The 20,654-nt window shown below is 36.5% G+C and overlaps 1 protein-coding gene across 1 annotated transcript in view; it reads right to left on the bottom strand.

Moving 5' to 3' along the window:
* LOC115266598 (putative phosphatidate phosphatase) overlaps positions 1-19,797 on the bottom strand; it is a 41,852-nt gene extending 22,055 nt beyond the window's left edge. The window contains exons 1-2 of the mRNA XM_029873041.2: positions 19,511-19,797; positions 16,596-17,213 (exon numbers count right to left, since the gene is read on the bottom strand). Coding sequence (XP_029728901.2) covers positions 16,596-16,857 — 262 coding nt within the window. The 5' untranslated portion in view covers positions 16,858-17,213; positions 19,511-19,797. The remainder of the gene's footprint in view (positions 1-16,595; positions 17,214-19,510) is intronic.
* Positions 19,798-20,654: the final 857 nt, after the last annotated feature.

A 20,654-nucleotide genomic window follows, 5' to 3' on the forward strand; every position in this document is an offset into this window, starting at 1 on the left:
AGCTACCGCAGGAAATGTGAAAGTATGTGTGCGTTTTTGCTCGCAGTAAAACATGCTGATATGAAACACTCATAAATAATGAAAATTGGCCATTGAACAAATAACTAATTGCTGCACAGCATCTCAAGAAAAGAAGACTGGTTAAAGTTTGTTGAATTCATGGTTTCTGATAAATCATCGTAACGTAAAACGGGGTACGGTCTTGAAACATTTGGGCAGAGATTCTATTGTGAGAATTGCTTTAACTTAACCTGAACTATTCCTCTGTACTAGGCTAGATACGGTACGAATAGTATTTTGTACAAAAAAAATCAAGTCACTCGGGTTTGAGTTATAGTGAAAAAGAGTCCAAAATTTAATTAGATTTTAAAAACAAAAGCTTTATTAAATTGGTCCTTTCTAATAAAATAAACTTTTTTATATTTTCAAATGTACATAACATTTTCTCGTAAGACACTATCCATTAAATATGTGAGGTAATTTCCCGTTGTTCTTTGTACCCTCCGTCTCCCCATAAATCTTAACATAATAAAAGGATGGCATCTACCGAGAATAGGTCATCCTGAAGTGGTGGTGTATGGCAAAGTTTGATTCTGTTCAGCTATCCCTAGTAGGGATATTATGTTTCGTCAAATGTTGGAACATTAAGGTTTGATTTCATTTTTCTTGTGTTGTTCATTAATTTTGTTTATTATGTGTAACTTATACTTTAATTTGTTTATTTTTTTATTATCTATATTTTCGCTTTATTTCTGTGCTGAACTTTCAACTGTTTTTGTACATTTTATTAATTAAGGAGGATACAGGTATATTTATCGCATTTCAAATTTATAAAAAAGAACTATTTTAATAGATTACTAATAATTTGTTAAATGAGAGCTGTTAATTTTATCTCAGAAAGGAAAAAAAAATTACCAATGCATTGGTAGGTTTTGCATTGCAATGGGAGTGAACTTGAGAATCAAAAGACATTTTTGAAAAGTGGACAGGTTTAGGGTATCCAAGTCTATGCTTCATACAAATATCCAAAGTGTTGTATTATCAAAAGTCTACATATAGGAGAATCGTGGCGACCTGAGATGAAAGAAAGTCAACAAAACATCACTTTTTCAAATGGCTTTTAATTGCTTTCTGTACAAGGTGTCAACGTGTCAACTCCCATATCGTATCTACATGTTTTGAGATTACGACACAACAATTGGTTGCCCTATATGACAGATGCACTTGTGAGAATCGTGCCTCAAGCATGTCGAGGGGCACCATTGTGACAAATATTCCAAATGTTTTTTTCACCCATTTAGTTGGATGTAATGCATTCGTTCCGAAACAAGAAACGCACTCTTACAATCTTGCCATAATAATTTAACAGAAAATCTGTGTCACACTCCCTCGCAAGTTGTACGAGTCGAATCGATGGAGAATGACGACAAAACCATTACATGGTTTACTACAAATGTGATATGCCTCTGACACTGAGTGCACTCTGAGTGGAGTTGCTGCAATTTTTTTCCTATTATAAAGAAAGCTGGTTGAGCAATGACGATGGCAAACAATTCCACTCACTACTGGATGGAGAAAAATCAAAATAAGCCCCCGCGGCTGAACGAGTTGACACTTAACAAGAAGCAATTTACCCCTGCTGTTGTTATTGCTGCTCACCAAATGGAAAGCGAAAGCGAAATTTGTCACGGTTGATCCCCAAGAGCGTACTTGTGATGATGTTTTGAGAAATGGTGAACATGGCTCTTTTATTTTCCTATAAATATTTATTTTGCGCTTTGCTCTTGCATTACAAGCGCACAGTAGCGAAGACAGAGAATCGAACTTGATCGCGGCTGAGTAAAATTGAAGGAGAAAAAGTTGAAAGTACGATTACTTTCCAGACTGTGCATTTATATGTCCTGCAGCTGGTAGACAACGAGCGGAGAACTTAGTGGCAGTTCTTATTCGTTGAACTAGCAGTGCATGTGAATGGATTGATTAATCACTTAATTTTTGTAGTTGATCACTTTCACTCACTCTTAATTGTTTCAGTTTAAGTGCCTTCACATGGTAGATGCTGATAATGCTCAATGCGTTTTGTTGATTATTCGAATTTATTTGACATCTCAATTTAGATACACAGACTAATGCGATCGTGCAATATAGGCTCACAATTGAACGGTTGCAGTGCCGTACCCTGCTATATTTGCTAGCTGGTAATTCCTAGAGCATTCGATATTTTCTCAATAGATATAGATCAGAATCGATTGAATGAACCAATATTTCTGTTTCATGAAAGCGTACTGTAAGAACGTGTTTAGGAATATTTGAGATGTCAATGAACCAAAGAGTAGCAATTATAAAACGGTAATTTGTAGGTTTTAACAATCAAAGGATGAATAAACTAATCTTGTTTTTAACAATTTACTATATTAAGTTGAGATCCATAGAGCGAACATACAGTCATCTAAATGGCGACTCAAATAAAAACGAAAACAAAAACAGATATGGTATTCGTTTTCTAAGCATGTGTCTCTTATTTTCACCCCATTAAAAACAAAGGATTGAAGCGCTGTTTGTTTTGTTTCTTATTTTTGTATTTTTTAATAGAAGTGAGCACGCATGAAAACAAAAAGAACGCAATCAATCGGTGCCGTAATCACTTGTTTTCGAATAAAATGAATTTGGATTCATTACTTATGGTCAGATTACTTATGACAGTCAGACCCTATACCATGCGTCTCCATTTATCTGTAAACATTTAATGAAATTAAAACCACGTTTGATGTAACGATATATGTGCAATAATTCTTCATCTTAAGCATAGATTTGAATTCTGTTACCTATCAACAAATGTCACTTGTTGTTTCATAAGTCTACAACAACAATAAGTCTACAAGTACGTCAACAATGAATGATAAATATCACAAAATTCTTACGACATAATATTACATGTTGGCTCCCCCTAGTAAAGTAAATCTAGTAAAATAAAAACAAAGTTCGGTAGTGAGGTGGAAACAATCGTCAATTGGAAAATTGTCCTATTAACGTTAAGTATGTCAACGTACGCAAAACCATTGCACGTTACGTACATACACAGGCAAATGGCACAGACTGTCTGCATAACGATAAAACTAAACTGCAGAGCATTATCCGACCCGCTTGTTTTTGAGCCATTTATCTACTTACATCTACCACAGATGTGACCGCAAGTGGTTTGACTGTAGGCGCACCGAAACTAACAAAGCAAAAGCGGGAACTCGCGTTCGCATGTTGGCATTCGTATTACTGGATTTCCTTGACGTTGCCGTTATGGAATGAAGCCACAAAGCCAAAGCTAAAGCCAAAGTGACTCAACTGCTGTTGTGAATTAAATTTCGGCTGTAAATTTAAACATTCAGACAAAATAACATCAGTATGGAGATTGCGCAGCCAAATCATACATATATTGCGTTTGCTAGAGTGGTTCGAAGTGTTGTTATTAGCTAACAATACTGGCACTGCGCGGGCCAACTGTTCTGATGGTAACAGTTCACTACACAGGTGTCTCTCAAGCAGAGATGCCAGATTATTTTTATCAAAAATCTGTATCAATACAGATTTTTCTGTATCGTCGTATTTAAGAATAGAAAATTAAAAAAAAATGTACTACTTTTAGACGGTTTTTTCTTTTTACTGGTATTTATTTTTCTAAAACATGTGCAAAAATATACAAATTTTCCTAAATTCTTTTACGTTTAAGCAGCAGTTCATAAAGTTATCATTCAATTCAATGAAAATAACTTCACATTTTACGGTTTCTGGAGAAATCTGTATCAAATTTTAAAAATCTGTATTCTTCTGAACTCTGTATCTTGTCTGTATAGAAGGTAAACAATCTGTATAATACAGAAAAATCTGTATATCTGGCATCTCTGCTTTCAAGTTTCAATAAATTGTGAGGAGCTAAGGGTCATCCATAAAGTACGCCACGCTTAGAAGAAGGGGGGGTTTGTGAAAGTGTGACAGGCAATAAATTAGGTATAGGAAAACCACGTACGAAGGGGGAAGGAGGGTTGAAAATGTTCAAATTTGAGCGTGACGTATTCAATGGATGCTCCCTAACAACAATGCAAACTGCAAATAAACTCACGAAACATTTTTTTTGTTCTATTTTGTAGCGTACCTAACTGTGAAAAGCATACTCAGTTTATACCTGAGATTATTTTTTCAAATGTACCCTAAATGGCACAATCCAAAGGGTTCATGAGCTTTATTTTTGAATGGAATTTTATTAAGGGAACTTTGTAAATTATGCATTAATTAAAAATGTAGTGTAGCTTGCATCAGCAAACTCGCACGCGATTCCGAATCATTATCTCACGCGCGAGATTTTCATGCAAAATCTTGCTCTCACGAGTCAAGCGCCGAAATCTCGTTCGCTTGTAATACGAATCCTAGATTTGCTTTTGTTCTATCATATTATCCCAAAAAACTTCGAAGTAAATAATAAGAACACCGAGAAATAAAGCAATGAGTGAAATCACGAGTCAACTCATCCATGATTTTTTCGGCGGTGAGTTTGGTGAGCCAAGAATCGCGCGTAAAACAACTCAACCATGAGATTTGAGAATTTGAATTTTTACCAACACCGGCTTGCATGTGTGTCATGCATCATATATTTTACTATATGAAGATACGCTTAAATAAATTTCAGTGATACGGGAGTTGAGAAACTTGTTTGAGATTTTAATGTGATACGCTTTATTTTTATCAAGAAGTAGTACAGATGTTGAATTACTTTGATATACCTACACGCTACTCAAACGTATTCTGGACACATGACCAATAGGCCGTCCCTTATTTTGCAAAAATTGGAAATGTTATAAGTTCGTTAGTGGAAAATGATAGTTTTAGCTAAGAAATGATCGTGTCAAAATTTGAAGTCCGTATCTCATGGCTAAGTGGTCCCTCAAGGGGCCTAAAGTTGTCAAAAATTGTATGGGACCAAAAAAACATGAAATTTTTATCGACATAAAAATATGCTATTCTACTAAAACCGGTGATTTCAGGACCCTTAAGGGCCGAAAATGTGCTTAGAATTGCGATGCCTCCACTCGTTTTTGAGTTATTGAACAAAATAGGGTAGGTTTCCTTTGAAATCTAAAAAAATGGTCAAAATTGCTGATTTTTCGGTTGTTTTCTGTCAATAACTCGGAAACGAGTAGAGATATCGCAAATCTAAGCACATTTTCGGTCCAAAAGGGTCCTAAAATCACCGGTTTCAGTAGAATAGCATATTTTTATGTCGATAAAAATTTCATGTTTTTTCGGTCCCACACAATTTTTGACAACTTTAGGCCCCTTGAGGGACCACTTAGCCTTGAGATACGGACTTCAAATTTTGACACGATCATTTCTTAGCTAAAACGATCATTTTCCACAAACGAACTTATATATTTCTAATTTTTGCAAAATAAGGGACGGCCTAATGACCAACCAACTAGTTCAGATTAGTGTAAGGTAAACATATCATCAATCAGGGTGATTTCGGTTGTGTGGCCTGGTTTGGTTAACCGTTTGAGTCGTATGGATAATTGTCTAACGTTCATACCATCTGTTGGGGAAAAAGTACTTGGCATAAACAGCATTAGCTACAAGTTGGCAAATTGACATGCATAGGACAAGTTGTCTTCACTTGAACAGGGTAATTGTTACATATTAGACAATGAGTGCATCAAACATGTACTTGATGGAGCATAAACGTATTCTTTTGTTAGAACTGTTATGTGTTCATAGGGCGGCCCACACTAATATGAAAAACAAACATTTCGAAAAAAAGTCCTGAATCAGTTGCTTTTGACTTCCAGAATCTACGTTTCAAAATCTATTAAGCCTAAGGAGGCGCTCAACAAGCTTAATGTTTGTATGGGAAAACCTGGCCAAATGTATGCAGAAATCTTAAGTTTTCGATTTTTGCCACTAAGTGACGCTGTAAGCTTTCAATAATCAAACCCTTTGGTATTAATGTAGGTGACTATATACCAAAGAACTTTGTCGAAGACCACAAAGTGATCCGTCGTCTGTGTAAAAAGTTAAACCCTAGGTAAAGTGAGGCAAAACATTATTGTTGTTTTTCCAGTACATGTAAAGGAATAATATCAATAATGACCCGACTAGAAAAATCTATCAAGTTTATAACACATTGTGTTATGATGTTATAAAAATTTTCTATAACTTATTATGTTACAAACTAGGTGCAGGATGATGTTAAAATAACTAAAATTGTAACAAAAAGTACACCGGTCTAATCAAAATAATAACCTATTTTGTTATGATCTGATCAATATTATAACAAAATATGATATAAGTTTTAGCTTCAAGAAAATTAGTTCCTATCATATTTTGATACAATTGTACAAAATGATTTTCTGATTGTCTAGTAATTGAAAATATTTTTTTTCACAATGAGTTATTAAACAACATTTATAACATAATATGATATGATTGAGAAATAATGTTTTAAACCCCAAAGATATTAAAACTTGATTATATCACAATGAGTTATTAATATCAGGGTTTGTTATGATAATGTTATATTTTTGTTAGAATCTTCTAGTCGGGGAAATCTCAATATTTCGCCTTACTTTGCCTAAAGTACAACTTCTTTCACATACGTCGGATCACTTTGCGGTCTTCGACAAAGTTCTTTGACATATAGTCACCTACAATAATACCAAAGGGTATGATTATTGAACATTTACAGCGCCACCTAATTTTCATTAACTCCTAAACTACCAAGGGTCCAAAAAAAGTCGGAAGTCCAACTTTGACAAGGCATTTCTCGGCCGTTTTTCAACCGATTTCAAAACTTTTTTTGCGATGGAACCGGACAGGTTTCAAGAATAGCGTCCATCTTTAAGATTTTAAAATAGATGCGTCTACCTAAAGTTATTAAGCAAAAGGCACTTCCTAGTTTTTTTGAGAACGCGTTTTTTGCACACTTAGATCAAAAAAATAAAATTTAAAGCGATAACATATGGTTTTTCGACCCTAAATCATGCGTACAGCCAGAGTGAACATGTTTTTGCAAAATAAGTGATTTTACAGTACACTAATATTTTAATTCACTGAAAAAACTGCTGAAATACCCTATTTTTCACATAAAATAAGCAATAAATCAAAATTCAAAGCGATGACATACAGTTTTTTTGGTCTTAAATTGTTCGTAGGATTGTACTGGACATTTTTGATTAACAATAAAAATGTTTTGACTACACTCTTATTTTGTTTTACCCGAAGAACTGCGAAAATTCTATATTGTTTACACAAAGTTGTCAACAAAACTAAAATTAAAACGATAACTTGTAGTTTTTTAGCCTTGATTTATTCTTAGTAGTTTGGGGGACATACTTGAAGCATAATAGTGATGTTTTCATTGCACTCATATTTTGATTTACTCAAAAACCATCGAAAGTACCACATTTCTCACACATAAAGTGGTTAACAAATAAAAATGGCTTACAATGCATTGCAGTTTTTTGCCTTGAAATTATCCGTGAAAGAGTTCAGGACATATTTGATGAACAATAGTCACGTTTTTATGACACTCTTAATTTATTTTACTCAAAAAGTAACAAAAATATAATAAATTTCATACAAAATAGTCAACAAACCAAAATTTAAAGCCATAACATGTAGTTTTTTGGCCCTAAATTTCCAATAGAATGTACTGCACATGATTTTGATAAGATTTGAAGTTAACATTACACTAATATTTTGTTTTATCAAAAAAAATGTACAAATATATCACATTTTTACACAAAAAAAAAGCCATAAAGGTCGAAAAAACCATGTGTCATCGCTTTAAATTTTATTTTATTGATCAAAGTGTGCAAAAAATGCGTTCTCAAAAAAAGTAGGAAGTGCCTTTTGCTTAATAACTTTGGGTAGACGCATCTATTTTGAAATATTTAAGATGGACGCTATTCTTAAAACCTGTCCGGTTCCATCGAAAAAAAAAAGTTTTGAAATCGGTTGAAAAACGGCCGAGAAATGCCTTGTCAAAGTTGGACTTCCGACTTTTTTTGGACCCTTGGTAGTTCGCGAGAGTTTTCACCCTCTCGGTAGTTTAAGTGTTAAACTGAGAAAAGCTCAGAGCTGCTTCATGAATCACAGGTGAGTGTGTGCAAGCATTGCTTACTCACAAAAAACGAAATGCGAGTATTGATGATTTGATGTTGCATGAAGAAGAAGAAGAAGAAGAAGAAGACGAAGAAGAAGAAGAACGATGGTGTTTTAAAAAAATCCTATCCCTATAACACAGGGGTAGTTTTTAAACTGCTTCTATAAAATCTAAAACAATATCTAATTAAAAACGATTTGATGTACGGTGTTAGACTTTGAACGAACTACAAATTAAGTAGCTTATCAAGAAAAAAATGGTATATTTAAATTTATACGTTCAATATGTAGTCCGTCCAAAGTCTAACATCAAACCGTTTTTAATTAGATTTTGTTTTAGATTTTATAGAGGCATTTTAAAATCTTCCCCTGTGTTATAGGGATAGGATTTTTTCAAAACGCCATCATTCTTCTTCTTCATGCAACATAAAATCACCAATTCTCGGGCACCTGTTGTTCACGACTGGTTTTTTTTTTCGTTTGTGTCTGCTCAGCTGCAATCTTCACCATTTTCCATCCTTGAGCTTAGGTATATTGTTCAACTGTACATTTGAAATACAAAGCTTTATCAGAATTATACCATATTTTTCCTTTTGAGCTGACATGATCTTTCTAGTCATGAAAATACAAAAGACTTCTCGGTTTTTAATAGTATTATGCTTTTGGTTGAAATCTGAAGCGAAAATTGAGTTTTTACCCACTTTTATGTGTCGCAACTCGATTTGAATGAGTGCATATTGTAGCTTATAATTAGCAAAATGATGCACAATGCCAATAATTGGTTCAAATTCACTTCGCATCTGTAACTTCGCATGTCGCACGAGTCGCGACTTCGATTTGGTGCTGCGATGATAATAATAAGTGCCAAACTTTATTTCTCTTATTTTTGATTTTACGAAATTTACCAAAGTAGAGATTCGATAATAGAATAACAAGAAAACATTGGCCCAATAATAACTCTGATGGAGCGTTTACTACATATATATTTGCCTTTGATAATGTAATCCCCTCGTGTCATTGCGACAAACTGCGATTCGAAAGTGTTTATGGAAACCTAGAGGGTATGTCTTATCTTTTCTATCATGGATTGTTTAGCAAACACGCTTTCTGAGAAATACAGTAATGGCAGTTTTCCTTCTCATGCATTTGGCGACAACTAGGTACACCCTAAAAATCTAACCTAAAAATCCATTGTGAAATTTAGATCTGTACCACCAACAATTTTCAACCGACCACAACATATTATGATTTCTCTAAAATAGTCCGAAACTATGAAACCCATGTATTCGGTTGAAAATCGTTAATTACAATACGAAATAGATACGTAATACTTCAATAAATATTGGTTTCTGTATATCGCAGGCACGGTAAAGGCTAGGTATTGCTAATGCAGATCCCATTGATGTCATTAGCATTTTCCCAATAACTATCCCTACATTCCTGTGACACCAGCCGGCACATGGGAACAACCTTTGAAAAAGTCGTGTAAACAATCCCGGTGGGAACTTTGATCGTATGCTCTGTGACGAAGAAAGGGGGGGGTGTGATAGAAGTGAGCCTAATCGAGCATCTGTTCTTCACCAAGAAGATGCGGCACAACCAGCGTCTGTACTGGCATCCAGTGGCTGAATATAAAATGCTCCCCCACCGGAAGCAGCTATACCTAAGCTGACGGATCCATCATGGTGGATAGGAGAGCTTAGTTGTAGGCCTACTCTCCAGAATCTCAACAAACCGTTCAAGCAATTAACTGGGAAATGTCATGAACTGATTGAACGGCATCAACTTAAGGACCAGGTATTTGGAGTACACAGCACACATTCTCTCGAGCACAAATCTAGAGTACCGTCAAACGGATCTGGCTGAAAATGTAACTAAATGTTTACAGTACGGAAGCAAGCATCAAGTTACATTTTCAGCCAGATACGTTTGACGGTACTCTAGGTTTGTGCTCGAGAAAATTGGAGCTATGTACCATGGATACACAGTTATGGATCACACACGGTTACGGATCAATTCGATGTTTACGATCGTATGTTGCAGCTTAGCATCGCATGGAGTGGCATAGTATAGTGTTTATGCTATGAAGACTATGCTATTTGCTATGTTATGTCATGCTGTGCAGTGAGGCGACATTTGGCCGTAAACATCGAATTGATCCGTAACCGTGTGTGATCCATAACTGTGAATCCACGGTACTTCAAACACCTTGTCCTTAAAGGCATCAACTTTAGACATGGACATTCTGGGACTTAGTGGAGTCCGGTTACAGAACACACGCTTACCGTCAGGTCAGGTATTGTTTTATTTCGGTATTTGAGGCGACAACGCTCCACGACACCGAGGAATTGGTTTTCTACTTTTCGCCTAAGCATAGACGGCACTTATCAAGTGGGAGACAATAAATGAAAAAAATCATCATACCGTCAAATTCAGAACACGAAAGTTCAGAAAGCTACATACCGACAAATGATGCCGAGCTACAGGCCAAGGAAAACATATTTAGTGAATGCTGTCGTGGATAAAGTTCAAAGGGCAACACCAGGATTTGCTTAGGCGACTTCAACGCGAAGATCGACTCCGACAACACGGACGAAGAAAGAGAGACGTCATGGTCTTGGGAGAAATGAGCGCAAACGGTGAGCTGTTTGCATAGTTTTTGGTCAACAACGACATGGTGATTGGGTGCTTGTTCTTTCGCATCAGCCGGAATCAGATGAAAGGACTCGGACGACGATTCAAAACACGTTGACTAGAAGATCCAGTTGTGAAAAGACCAAAGACCGTTTGTTGACGAGGTTGGAATTCGAATAGCGGATGTTCCTGAAGTTGACAACTTCGAAGAGGTGAGCTGCGCACTCAGCAAAAAAAGTGGATCACTAATGCTGGTGCAAGATTAAGGAGCGCGGAGAAGCAGAGGTCATGAAAGAGCAGGTAAGAACCAGAGCAGCCAAATACGAGCCTCATCAACGGTATGCGACTCTAGAAAATCTGCTACAGATGGGGCATCAAGCGAGCGTGGGTGACTACCCTGGTTGACGAAGGATAGATCGCCACCACAACTGGTGAAATCCGTCTCCTATACCATATCTCACGACACCTGCGTGGAACAAGGATGAATCCGAGGATGTCAGTGAAAGACGCTACTGGGCAGTTGTTCACCGACATAACGGACCTAGCTAAAACGTTGGTTTGAGCAATTCGATATACTTTTTCAGGTTTCGTCGTTCAAACAACCATGATATCGCCTGGATTCGATTAGGGAGTGGTGTATCACCCGCATAAACTTCGAGACCGCATCACTGCAGGAGATTGCATCAGCTATCCGAAGGGTGGAGATATTTGTCGATGGCCCTATGTATCCCAAGGGGTACTCATCATAGAAAAATGAGTAACTGAGAAGCGAAACTGAATGCATGTCTAATAGAATTGCTAAGGAAGCATTCCCTTGAATATCCGGAGACATATTCAGTGATCCTGCAGAGATTAGTTTTGGAGTTTGCAGCCGAACTAGCCCAGAGAATTTTGACGAACTGAAGATATTCAGAGTGGAATAGTGTGCCTGAATATTTCCTGAAGGAACAATGTGTTTCAGGGATGTTTGTATGGTAGTTTATAGTGAAATTCTGATGGGTTTCTTAATAGAAGTCATGTAGTGTTTCGGCCTTATGCATTAATAGATATTTCTACAGCTATGGTAGGCAAACTGCTTGTTTTCTATGCGATGTACAAATGAAATAAAAGCTTTTGATTAATAAACTGTGGAAATTGTGGTCTGTCATTTAAGAGCAAACACACGCGTTTGAACAGTATCGTATATACAATAAATAAGGTTATAAATATGTTCTGTTCAGTGCCGGATTTAGGCTTCGGGGGGCCCGGGGCAAACTCTATGAAGTGGGCCCCCAAAATAAAGATTTTGAATAAAATTGTACATTAACGATTTCTCTTCAATGTTTTGTATAAAAGTATAAAGTAAATCGTGTTAAGTACTGTTCCTTTTAATTCCACTAAGAATTTACATCCTATCGCATCTGTCAAAGAATGCAAATTCTTAGTGGAATTAAAAGGAACAGTACTTAACACGATTTTCTGTACATGTACATACAGGTATTCCACTAACAAGCCCAGGGTCATCATCATCGTTTTGTTCTCGTTTTTTGATGATTTTTTGTGGTTTTGAAAACTATGACACACAACTGTTTTGATGCCGGGGCCCGTGGCGTAGTTGGTCACACGTTCGCTTCATATGCGGATGGTCATGGGTTTGATTCCCATCCCCGGAACTTGCAATTTTTCGTCAGTTACTCTTCTCACCGAGAGCAGCTGACATTGACCCTCTTCTGAGCCTACGGCTCAAACGGACCCGGATACCTGGACATCGGCGAACTGCTACTCATAATGGACCCCCAATCGGACTGGAAAAGGAACAACAAACAGCCACACATCCTCGTGCTCTTCATTCTACCATGCATAGAGTAGAACAGTGAAAGAAGCACGAAGGCAACTCGATATAGAAGAATAGATTAGAACACATCTAGGGTAACGGTTGAATTTTGGACCCCTAGAGGACATTATTTTGAATTTAAGTGAAAATCAAACAGATTCAGACGGTATTTACACGTAATGATGATGTTGGTATGTTTGTAAAAGCCTCCATTGGCCGTTAAAAATACCCACAAGGTCCTTTCTGACTGAAAATATGATGAAAATAACTGATTTTTGAAGCATCAGTTTTCACTGTTTTGGACACCCCAATATATTTTGGACCCTGTTCAGTATATATTTTGGACACCCGGTGTTTAAATTCGTTTGAAACTATTTTGGAAGAATTTACCGCTTGAATATGCTGGATCACATCCTAATTATTTGATTGACAAAGGCTGATTAGACTAACTTTGCGCATTTAATGCGCTAGAATGATAAACGTTTTTGTTTACATCTGCAAGTTTCCTCAGCACCGCAATCTTTTTTTGTAAACATGATGCGACACTCGCGCAGATGATGAGATTGGTAAAAATTGATTTCAAGGCAAATAAGGATATTTCCAGTAAGGAAATGATTGCTGCCCGTGCAGAGCAATCTTATTTAGCGAATGATTCTAAAAATTTCCGTCATCTCATCCTTAAATCGGTGTAAGTTGTGATAATACGACCCAGGGGGTCCAAAATATATGGGGGTCCAAATTATATTGGTTACCCTAGGCGCTGTACAAAGTGTAAGTGCAGCTGTCAATTGTAATCGCTCACGTAGTGCCCAAGTGGACAATAGAGCTGTAAATTAGGTTAAGTGATTAAGAATAAAAAAAACTGTTTTGTTTTCTAACAAAGGACCCTAGCGGGCAACTGTAGAAATAACACTAAAAATATTTTTCGAGATGTTCTTAATAAGTAAGTTTCCAAAACTGCCCCGATTTTCCCGAACATCTCCAGGAATCATTATCTTCTTTTTTCCATAATATAGCGCATTTAGTTGACCACTGGACTATCACACTAGTTTTCAAGAGTGCGAAAACGCAAATAAAAGTGCGCGATTGCATCCAATCGACTCAGTGTCTTCAGAGCACTTATTCAGCATACATTGAAGAATTAGTGCGCCGAAGACATCAATTTGATTTGATGCAATCGCGCACTTTTATTTACGTTTTCGCACTTATGAAGACTCAGTGCGCAATCAAGTGGTGAACTAAATGCGGTATATCTGTCCTCAACGAAGTGACACAGATGGGTATTAAGTAGTTGTTTGTAAGAGATGTTGTTTTGTTGTATTTTGAAGTTCCAAAAATGTTTTACTGTTGAATTTAACTAGAACTTCCAAGGGGTTTTATAGAAACTCGCCTATGACAAAATTTAATAAAAAAAAGCTTAATTCTTCATGATTATTGAATACTTTTATATCTATCTAGATTTGAATCCGGCCCCTCAAAATAGTCATTCTGGAAAATACACTTCAATTTTGCAGTTGAATTGTTTAGCAAATAAAATGTAGTTTTTTTTTTTACTTAATTGAATGAGCGAAATATTTTTGCACCAAACATTATGAAACTTAAGGTTATGATGTAAAATTATAAAAAATATGAAAGTTTGCATTTTTATGTAAAAGTTTAGACAATGAAATAATCTGGATATCCTTAACCCTTTATAAGGCAGAGAAAACTAGAAGAGTTGTCAACGCATACTATTATGGAAATGATTATATACATGATTACATGTACAAAACAATTTTTGTTTGCAAGAAACTCTCAAAAATCTAGGTGGCAATATAGTTGCCACTGCCCGTTAAGCCCAAAAACGCTGGTGGCAATATAGTTGCCACTGCCCGTTTACCCCAACATTGAGCTTTTGAGGTGGCAATATAGTTGCCACTGCCCGTTTAGGCCACCAGCGCTGGTGGCAATATACTTGCCACTGCCCGTTTGGGGTACTTTTCTTCTTTTGACTTCGACAAAAAGCCGGTAAAGAGATTTTAGAGGGGATCAGGGCTTAACCCATAATATAAACTGTGTAGTTAAGCTCATGTCAACCCATAATTTGATTATTTCTTAAAATATTTACAAAATCTATAATTTTACAATAAGTTTGAGCTAATTTTCTTCACGCGGTCAAATTTAGCCATTTTTGAGACTACAAATGGCTCCCAAATTGTTGTTTAAGCATTGTTTGGTACTAAAAAAATACCAGGCGTTGTTAGTAATCCCAATTTTGCGTAAACAAAAAAAAAAGTTTGAAATATATCGTTATAAAACAGAAAAAAATACAAGCAGTAGGTGGCAATATAGTTGCCACTGCCTTATAAAGGGTTAAAGAACCCAACTGTATCTACTTTAGGAAATGTATAAAATTTAATCTTCTATTGAAGTGCATTTATATGGTTTTGTTGAAGAAAATATATAGTGCTTCAGGATTCTTGGGGGGCCCCTTAACCGGGGGGCCCGGGGCACTTGCCCCCATTGCCCCCCCTTAAATCCGGGCCTGGTTCTGTTACCCCTGGCCAAGTTCGCAGGGGTTGACGGTATTAAAGTGAAGGAGTTTCATTTTGATTATTGTAATGTGTTCTTTAGTGAAACATATCACCTTTTTAACACTTTAATGCGCCTCCAACGGTTCATCACGAACCGGCTGCTGCAGATGGAGTATGGCTGATCATATGCATCAGACATGCTCGATAAACAGGAGGAACCGCCGGGGCTCAGTAGAGTCTATTCCCAAGCAATAGTTCCAAGTCGGTTGGATTTGAGAAGGTTTTGATGATCGTTACAAATCCTAATAAAAGTATTATAGGATTTGTGACAGGTTTTGGAACCTTTTACAGCCATCTGACTTCAAAATGTTGTTTGGGCTCTATTTCCCACGTTTCTCGGTTGATTTTTATTACATAGTAATTTATTAATGTCATAGTCGCTTTTTCGAATTTTTACAATGTTAGTTGGTCATATTTTCTTTAAATAAAGCAATAAAAATCGACCGAAGAATCAATAGTGGGAAGGAGATTTGCAGCACTTAATTGTGCTGATAGATTCAAAGCTAACGTGGGAACACTTAAAAGCATTGTTGACGTCAATGCGTTCGACGTGACATTTTGGACAAAAACTGACTGCTTTATATTAACTGAACAACGTTACTTGTGTATGACTAGGTTGACATTTCTAGGCTACGCTTGAGAAAATGACATGGTTGATCTAGGTAGGACTGATAGGACAATTGAACGAATTTGAATATTTTTAATAGTATTTGTAGCGGGATGAAAGTTGACATGAAATCTTTATTATTTTAAAATTTTATTCCAATCAACTGACGAACTTGGCGTATTTTTGATTATCTCTTAGATGTTCAGTAGTTCAGTTACATGTTTCTGTGGATTTTGGACCGATGACAATTTAAGGACACAAGAGATGAACACAAGTAGAAAACGATTAGCGAAATCAAGAAAACAATTTGACACAGGATCGACTATATTTTAACATACAGGGTTCGATTGATTCGATAAAAAAAAACAACATACGACAACTGACTTAACGAGGAGAAAAACATATTTAACCATATCACAAAATCAAACAAGGAGACAAACACAAACCGTGTGACCATAACACTACATAGGCAAATCCTGACTGACTGACCAATTGAAAACTTTCCAATCTTCTACCGTATTTTTCTGAGTCAGTTGCAACAGTGTCTTAATGGATATCATTTTCCGCGTACGGCTGGCAAACTGCTTCTGAAAGATTACGTACTCTTTTCTATCTTCAGGTCTAGTGTAGAGGTTTCAACTCTACTCAGAGTGCAGCTAGAAACCTAGCAAAAAAAAATATGTTCTGTTACAATTATTCAAAATTGTCCTAAACAGTTTAAATTAATTCCCTAAAGGTTCCCCGAACGATATTCATTTGACTAGTTCAGTGCATGATTGATTACTCTACTTCTAGATAAAGATGGTACATGGGTCATACTTACCAAAGCACAAAATGACGAAGTCAATTCCAACTCGAATCAATATTCGTTTGGTGTCATCCATGTCTTCGCTTTGACCGCTTCCAATGATTGGCACTTCACTGCTAGGGTTCGAGGCCCCACTGTTGCTACTGCTGCTGCCGGTGCTATTGCTACCAGCATGCACTATCACTGATTGCGGCTGATGATTTCCACCGATGAGTTGCGTCTGCACGTTTCTTTTCAATGGTGTCACTTCGGATGGCGCTACCCCGGGAACACTCATTTATAGATGTACGAATACCTCAAGCTTATCAAACTCCGAAGAGCCACACACTATAATTTCCGTATTCCGTTCACAATGCACACTCGAGATAATGACACACGATACACCTCTCCACACACAATTGCAGATAAAATTTTGCTACACCGTTTTGATTTCAGCAACGCGTGTGACTCAGAAACGTGGCTCTGAGGCGACTATTAGTCATACAATCTTAAATGCTTCGTTTTCACAGTGACGAAGATGATTGTAAATTCCATACGATAAAAAAACTCAACTGCCGCACAACATAGAATACCGATGAGTCATGCAGAAAGCATCGGTAGTGCATATCACAATCGAACAGGTGAAACGAATATCTGAAAAGGAAGAAGAAGGGACAAATTAGCATTGATTTTGTTTACTTTATTTTTATGTGTATGCTAATTCTAGTGCATGCTAGCGTTGGGAGTATTATGTCATAATGCGTTGCATGTGTAATGAGCGTAACCCATTTCACACGTTTGTTTACCGGCACGGTGTTCTTGTTGTGGTTGCACAGTAAGGGCGTACAATTAGTTGTTGATGACTTTTGTTCTTTTCACACTATCGAATCCATAATATAGATGTATTATGTACTAATAATATACTGTTTGTATTTTTGAAAACCATTTTCTACTCGTTGTTATATGGTTTTCTTTTAATTTTGAACGTATAGTATCACGTATAATCATTGTACTCACAGAAGTATCAACACTAAACGTTGTTACCTGTTCGGGTCAACAAGCTTTGAAAATTAGTAACATATAGGGTATGTGTTCCATCAGTAATCTCACGCTCCCATATTCATCCTATTCGAAAACAAGCGATTACGGCACCGATTGATTCCGTTCTTTTTGTTTTCATGGGTGCTCACTTCTAACAAAAAATACAAAAATAAGAAACAAAACAAACAGCGCTTCAATCCTTTGTTTTTCGTAGGATGAAAATGGGAGCCACATGCTTAAGAAGGGAACCAATACCCTATATGTAGGAGTACCTATGATTCTATTCAATTAAGATTTACGCCTGAAAAACCTCTGAAAATAGTTGGGGTTTAATAGGTTGATCGTGTTTATGTTGTTCCAAAAATAAGTGAAAGTTTACACATTTTAAAAGATTGTTAAGATTCAATGTATCCAATACACCTGTAACATTTTATCGATGTCTGATGTTTTTCTCCATGGATTCGGTGGGAGTTTCTTAGTTTATGGTCCACAGAATAATGCATGATGTAGCAATATCGTGATCGATCAATTACTGCTTCGATCGTGTATCATTATCTTATTTTTTTTTGATATTTGCAGTACGAGGTTAGTTAATCTTTTGCTGTGTTGATTTATCAATTAGAACTTATTTATCACACATGCCTGAAGTGAATTCAGAAACGTCAAAAATATGGCGTGAATAAATGCGAAACAATCTGAAGATGAGATGGCTAAACTGGGTGTTGCGATATAAATCATGTTAACTGTGTTGCTAATTTAGCAGAGATGGAGAGTTGACCTGGCGTGATAGCTAAAGAACAAAGTTTTCACACTGATGAACTGGGATCAAGCTAATCGTCGGCGATATGCATAAATAGGTCCTCTGCAGGTTGTAGCTTTTGATACCACCGAATCAAAAGATGTCTTGAAATTTTAGGAACAGGATTGACAAATAGAATCATAAAAAGTATAATATTTGTCAGAACACGATATCATTTATCTTTTTAACGCTCTTATATAAAAGTTATTGATAGCAATGAATCAATATTTGATTCAGTTTGATAACTTTTTAAGCTCATGCATTTTTATCGATTTTAAAAGTAATTCAAAATGCTATTTTGCCATGAGGCAGGATGACATGGCATAGGCTTCAACAACCATGCGTATCCATGTGTTGATAGAGAAATGACCTGAAAACTTCACGAGCAAACAAAAAAAACGGAAGTTGTCAATTTACATTGGGGAGCAAAAGAATTCCCATGGATCAACCTGCCGGGCGTGTAGGAAAATTCTTAATGCAAATAATTAGATGATAATATTCAGTCGTTTATTTAAACTTGCATTCCAAGTTAGTTAGCATCATTCTGAAGTGAAGTTGCTATTTTATTAGTAATTTGACCATACAACTTTTCTCCGTTATTATTTATTTCAATGGAATGCTTATTCTTAAACCATCATGTTTAATTATAATTACTTCGTTAGGTAAGGCTCCCGATTTTTTGTATTATTTTTTTTAAACACAGATTTCTGATTTTTTTTGGATAAATTTGCGTTTGCTCTAGTTTGTGAGGTTGACTCAATATGCTACTGTTTGTTTTACTTAATCGCAATGGCGCGAAATGATAAGATAAGCAATTTCTTGTAACGTTTGGCTGATAGGAAAAAGTTACTCCACATTTTTTAAACCACTCAGTTAGCCGTATCGATTCTCTTCATTCTTTCAGACATTCTTGGCTGATGTTTCATGGTAGAAATGTTTTCCCACTGCATTAAACTCCCAATAATTGATGGGAAACCGGTTTGACAACAAACCCGATCCGATTCTATTCTTTCCCTGTTATGATACTCTGTGTGTGCACTTTCAAGGCAACATGCTATGGAAGACGGGCTGTCGCACGAATGTTATTCAATCTCGGAAACGCTAATCTCACCTGCTCACAACACGCTGATAGGAATCACAACCACCGTAAGGCACTGCTTGTACTAGAGTCACCCCTCTGTCGTCACTATGTTTCACACATCCTTATATCATTGCAATCCGATCGAAATAGCTATCACCAAAATGGGAATAAATATAGCATTCACTGATTATTTAGAGTCCGCGACCGCGATTGAATGGGATGCGCTCGACCGACGACAAGGCAATAATAATGTTGTCCCAGAGCACCACGTACAAACTATGAAACACCCGTTCGCTGTGACGTTTCAGCTGTTTCTGTGAGTATCTCTTCTCTGGCATTTGTGCGATGGGATTTGTATGCTTCTGTAGTTGACATTCTCTCTCTGGTTCACATGTTACGAGAGACATTTTCTCTGACCTCGCTGATCGAAAATATCGAAAAATCTAATTTTCAGTGCACAGTTCTACAATCACGACATTCGTTTAACATGAACGTTTTTCATGATGTTTTGTCACTAAAACAGTGAATAACGAATTTTTAAAATTTGTTTTAGAAAATTCGAAGTTATGAAGCCTATAGCTGCATTTTTGAAGTATTTGAAAAAAATAGCCTATAATCCGGGGTTGGTAATAACTGCACTGACATAATATTCCAAGGTTAAATATAATAAATCAATATCAATTTGATAGTACTGGATTTAAATAAACTTATTCACTTAGAGGTACCGTGATTTCTAGTGAAATTGATCACTTTGCGCAGAATTTGGTGCCTAATTTTTGAGTATTAACCGATTTGGTTAAACTTGATGCATTGAAATAAGTACGACCATGGTTTTCATTAGTCCATGTGGTTAAAACTTTTACTGCAAATCATTTTATTATAATGAATCAAGAGAACCAAAAATTTTACTTTTGGGGTAGCATTGATCAGTTAGTGTGATGCCTTTGTAAGTGTTGAATGGGCAGCCCGAGAATTTTATTCTGGTGTCGTAAGCCCCATCCCAAACTACCCTAACCTTCTTCTTGCCTCGTCGGAGCATCCTGGCCTTCAATGGGTGATTTGATGCCATCCGTTGTTGGTCCGGCTCTGCCTCGTTCGAAAAAATCACTCCCACTTGCAATTTACCGATCAATAATGCTATAGAATTGGAATACGAGATGGAAAACGCTCTGGA

This window comes from Aedes albopictus, chromosome 2 (assembly GCF_035046485.1).
Source record: "Aedes albopictus strain Foshan chromosome 2, AalbF5, whole genome shotgun sequence".
NCBI classification, from domain to species: domain Eukaryota; kingdom Metazoa; phylum Arthropoda; class Insecta; order Diptera; family Culicidae; genus Aedes; species Aedes albopictus.